The following is a 4,931-nucleotide window of genomic DNA, read 5'->3' as shown; positions in this document are numbered from 1 at the left end:
CTTGGTGGTGGAGAGAGCTTGAGTGACGATATTTTTCCATTACTTTATGAAGCGCCCTCTAAATTATAATGTAGAAATCGAAAATCGATCAGCAGACGACACGACGTCGATCGATTAAAGAACGTCTATGGTGTACCACCAGTCAAAGGGGGTTTCATTAAAAAACAGTTTGGATGTCCATGGTAAAACAGAAGAGTGAAATTTCACTCTTTCCTGGTAAAACTAGGTATGCTATTATTATGTTTATTTATTTATTCACACAATCGATGGCAATATAGGTGTTAAAACTCTAATTTAAAGCAAAAAATATTAAATGGGATGGTAGTGAAATGGAGGTATAAAATAAAAAAAGTGAAAACATCAGTTTCGGGGTTTTTTTTTGCTACGGAAGTGATTAACTTTGTTCAAACTACAAAATGGCCTATTCTGATTTTATTATACTTCATTCTTCATGTTTTTGGGAACAATTATGTTTAAATATTACGTCGATGGCACTGTACAGTATTTATACTGAATATACTATACTGTACAATATAAGCCGACACACAGCAGGCAGCCAGAGCGTTCCATACGTATTAGCTGCGTCTGTGAAATCGATCGCAAACGCAACGGTAAACAATATGGCGACAAGTGGAGAAACAGAGACGCTTCTTCGGCACCGTTCTTCAACAAGTACTGGACAAAAAGAAGACAAAATGCATTGGACCGACGATGAAGGTGATTCTGACTTTGATGACCCAAGTTTACCGTATGGAGGAAAAGTTTTTCTGGCCAGAAAAAAGAAACCAGACACACTGTTGGTCCGTTTTATTGAGGTTGGTTAATTTAATGTATTTTGTATGCGCTCATTACGCGCGAGGTCAACGGACGTGATGATTTTTGACTAGAAAATTAATATAAAACCAGTCCAGTTAAAATGTCCAATTTTGGACTTCTTGATTGAATTAAAATATATACATATAATCTTAAAAGAAAATTACGTTGTGACTGGTGACTTAGTCTTCCATTATTCATTAAAACGAACTTTTCATATGTTAATATTAATAATGTCAAGAAGCTGGAGCTACGTCAATCAATAACAATACACAAAAGCGCTGTTTCTTTTGTGTGTTGTGTGTCTATAATAAAATTATGTGCACCTTTTGTTATATTTATTGCAACGATAATAAATAAGAAGCAATAGTTTATAAATATGCATGAGTTTTAATTAATATTCATGAGTTGCTGGTATATTGAAATAAATGATGTAGTATTTTGTTAAAAAATATTTTTACAGTACAGGCCCAGTGCATATTTTTTATTAGTATACTTTAATACACAGGAAAAACAAGAAATTAAACAAATTAAGCCAGATATCAATCAGATGTAAAATAACATTTAATTGAAAAAGTGTTGAAAGAAATTGATAATTTTAAAAGATAAATCAAATTCAGGTTATAATGGGATTCCCCTCCCCACCTATGGATCAGCCAATGAAAAGTGTATTATTAGATACAGCATATGTATATATAGCTTTAATAAAGTGAATCACTTTCATAGAAAAAAAAAATGTTTTCACTTATAAAATGACAAAATAAATGTTTAAATTCAACCAAAAACCCATTGGCTGGCAGCCAATTTGACTATTTTTTGCTATAATTACAGTTAAATATATTTTTTTTCAATCCAATTTTTGGTCAAAGTGAATAACTATTTTGTGACATTAAAATGGCACATTCAGCCAAAAAAAAAATGGGGGGGGGGGGGGGGAGGTACAATACAGCTTTAATTTATTAATAAAGATAACAAAATGACCAATTAAAATATAATTTTCACAGATGTGTGTTATTGTGGGTTTAGTCCTGTTCGTCTACTACTCCTACTATCATTTTGAGAACCTGAGGTTTCATGTGAACCACGCCTATGCTCACATCGGCCACACCCATGCTATGCATCTGGTTGGACAACGCTACTTGGATGGCATCGGAATTGATAAGGATCACGGCCAGGCCATGAGATGGTTTAGGTACTTAGTACAACTTCCATCAATTCAATAATGCATTTTAAAAATGTAGGAGGAGAGGTGCCAATCCCATAGTATGGTTGTGGGGGAGGGGGGAGGGTTGATTGGAGGAGTTTGATCCCCATTTTTTGTGGCAGTGTCCTAATCATGACTACCCCCCACCCCCCACCAACTTACTAAATTTTGAAAACAAAACAATGCAATACTAGAGAATATAATATATTAAAATTCTTAGTCTATTTATTGTCTGTATTAAATTGTTAATATTCATTTGATTTTTGTCAGATTTGTTGATTCCAACTCAGGTATACATATGATGATATGCCAAAATTACCAATATTGCCATCTGTAAGAACCTAGAGTAGACTAGATGAGGGCCCTAGCCTCTTCTTTTTAGCATTTAAAAAAAAATTTGATATACTTATTTTTTGAAGAAGAAGTATATTTATTATTTATTTTAATTCTTTATTTTTGTCAAATGTTAATGTTTTTATTTATAAATAAATGTTACTTGAAATAAAATGAGCAGGAGTGATGCTCTAATGTATGTGATCTGTATCATGGTATGTACATATTGTATATTTTAGGTATGCTGCGGATCGTGACCACCCGCATGCTGCTCACAACCTTGCTGTCGCCCATCTGCAAGGTTACTCAACAGACATCAAAGATAAAGAGTAAGTAGCCTAGCAACAATTCTCTTTTACGTGTTCATTCACGTGTTCATTTCGTGTTCAGACAGTTACAACAATTAATTCATGTACATAAGTAAACGCCGATATTTACAATTTCAAAATCGCTCTTGTCAAAAAAAGTGTGATGTGCCCAAATATGGTAGTGATATGCCCATCCCAATTGAAGTGACTGATTTGTGCCTTTTTTGGTTCCTCTAAGTTTTTCCCTGCCTCATTTAATGTCTTTTGCTGTTAACTTGTTGTTTTTGTCTGCACCAGAAGGAGAGTACTCACACTTCGTCACTTTTCTACAATCCGCCAGACTGGTGTCAGTTTTTGTTTTCTTTTTTTTTTTAGTGTTTGTATTTTTTATTGTATTATATGTCTTCTGGAAAATAAATGAATTGAATTGAATATAGTAGTGGTATTACATCATCATGTCTATATATGGGCACATCACATTTTTTTAAAGAATGATAGTATAGACTACAGTGATATAATAATCTATTTATTTAACAGAGAAGCAAAGCAGTTGCTGGAATTTGCAGCCGGCAAAGGTGTTAAGGAATCAAAAGATGCCTTGAGGAAGTTGTGTCAATTTGGCAACTGCTAGTTACTGTATGTATACTGTATGTATACTGTATGCATACACAAAATATTATGCAATATTGAATTACCTAAAGCTCTGTCTACACTATCACACTTAATTTGACAAAGAAATGTGATTTGCCTATATATGGACATGATGATGCCATAGTACTACCATATTTCGGCATATCACTACTTTTTTAGGCACATCACATTTTTTTGTCAAACTAGTTTGATAATGTAGACATAGCTTTACAATGGTGATAATACATGTATTTATTTTAGTCATATTTAGTGTATATTAGTTGCTTTTAACAATTAAAATTCTATCTGTGAACCATGTTAAAACCAGATACTTCAGTTGCCAAAAACTACTCCTAACAGAAGTTCCAAAACTCATTTTGGAGTTTAGGGATTTTGATGGTGAAATAATAAATTAAATTGGTTTAAAAACCCATTGAAAATTTAGAGAAACATCACACATATTTTAGTGGATGGTAGAGTGATGATAAATAAAATATCTTTTACTGAAAAATACGAAAAAACAATCACCTTATTTAACACAAGTTTAATTTCTTTTAATAAAAACTTTGTTGCCCAAATAGAGGGCGCTATATACATTATTGTAATTATCAGGTAACATAGTAGATCTTTCTATAATAAACAAAATATTAATACGTTTTTATCTGCAGCAGACAAGGCCCAACTTAGGGTTTTAACACCTATTATTTATGGAATAGAAAAGTAGTCATAGTTTAACGTAGTTTGGTAAAGTGTCATGTGCAATATTATTATTTCAATATAAATATCATTTCAATTTAATGTGTTTTATGATGTTTTTAACAATCGTCATTTATGATTTGATATTCAATTAAACAATTTGTACAACTAAAAAAATATGGTGTTTATTATTATTTTTTACATACGGTTGTCTCTGTAATCGGAAAAATACAGTATTTGATTATTCTAAGGCAGCTCTGTCTACACTATCAAACTTTATGTGACAAGAAAATGCGATGTGCCCATATATAGACATGATGATGTCATATCACTACCATATTTGAGCACACTTTTGTGTCAACTAGTTTGATAGCATGGACACATAGGAATACGAGCAATGTTTTGTGATTAACGCATGTATTGATAGAATTAATATATTATACAATAATGATCATTTATTTGCAAGCTATGCTTTCAGTACTCACTATAAAAGAAAATGTATACTTTAAAAAAAACACGATCCGTGTTTTAGAGCAATTGACGATATTGAAAACATCACAACATTTTGCGATACTAGAAAAGCGCCAATTAGATCACACGGAATTTTTCGCGCGAATTCGTAGTTCAACAAAGCCTGTTTTCCACTAGGCGGCGTATATTGTGTCAATCAACATCGCTTTACTTAGTTCTGATTGGTTGTGCAATTGATCACGTCACACTTTCGATTCGCGCGAATAAATTCGGCAAGCCAATGCATTGTTTCTGTGAATATTATTATTATGCCTACTAATGGATTTGCTAAGCGTAGGAATCATTAACTGCCAATCAAGTCTTTGGTCCGGTTATTGACGTTACATCTGATGTTTTGGTTGATACGGTTATTAATTGCGCATTAACATTTGTAGGTAAAGTGGTGATTCAACTTGTGATGCCAAACCCGTGTCTAG

At 32.7% G+C, this 4,931-nt stretch overlaps 1 protein-coding gene across 1 annotated transcript; it reads left to right on the top strand.

Annotated features, from left to right (window-relative positions):
* The first annotated feature begins 517 nt into the window (after nt 1-517).
* Nucleotides 518-4,119, top strand: LOC144850026 (uncharacterized). Its single transcript, XM_078707190.1, has 4 exons — nt 518-815; nt 1,818-2,005; nt 2,590-2,679; nt 3,196-4,119. The coding sequence occupies exons 1-4, from the start codon at nt 621-623 to the stop codon at nt 3,287-3,289; spliced, it is 567 nt and encodes a 188-aa protein (XP_078563316.1). The 5' UTR covers nt 518-620; the 3' UTR covers nt 3,290-4,119.
* The last annotated feature ends 812 nt before the right edge of the window (nt 4,120-4,931 follow it).

This window comes from Antedon bifida, chromosome 8, assembly GCF_963402885.1.
Source record: "Antedon bifida chromosome 8, ecAntBifi1.1, whole genome shotgun sequence".
NCBI classification, from domain to species: domain Eukaryota; kingdom Metazoa; phylum Echinodermata; class Crinoidea; order Comatulida; family Antedonidae; genus Antedon; species Antedon bifida.
Note: the sequence above shows the minus strand (reverse complement) of the source record. Positions and strands in the feature narration are given on the sequence as shown.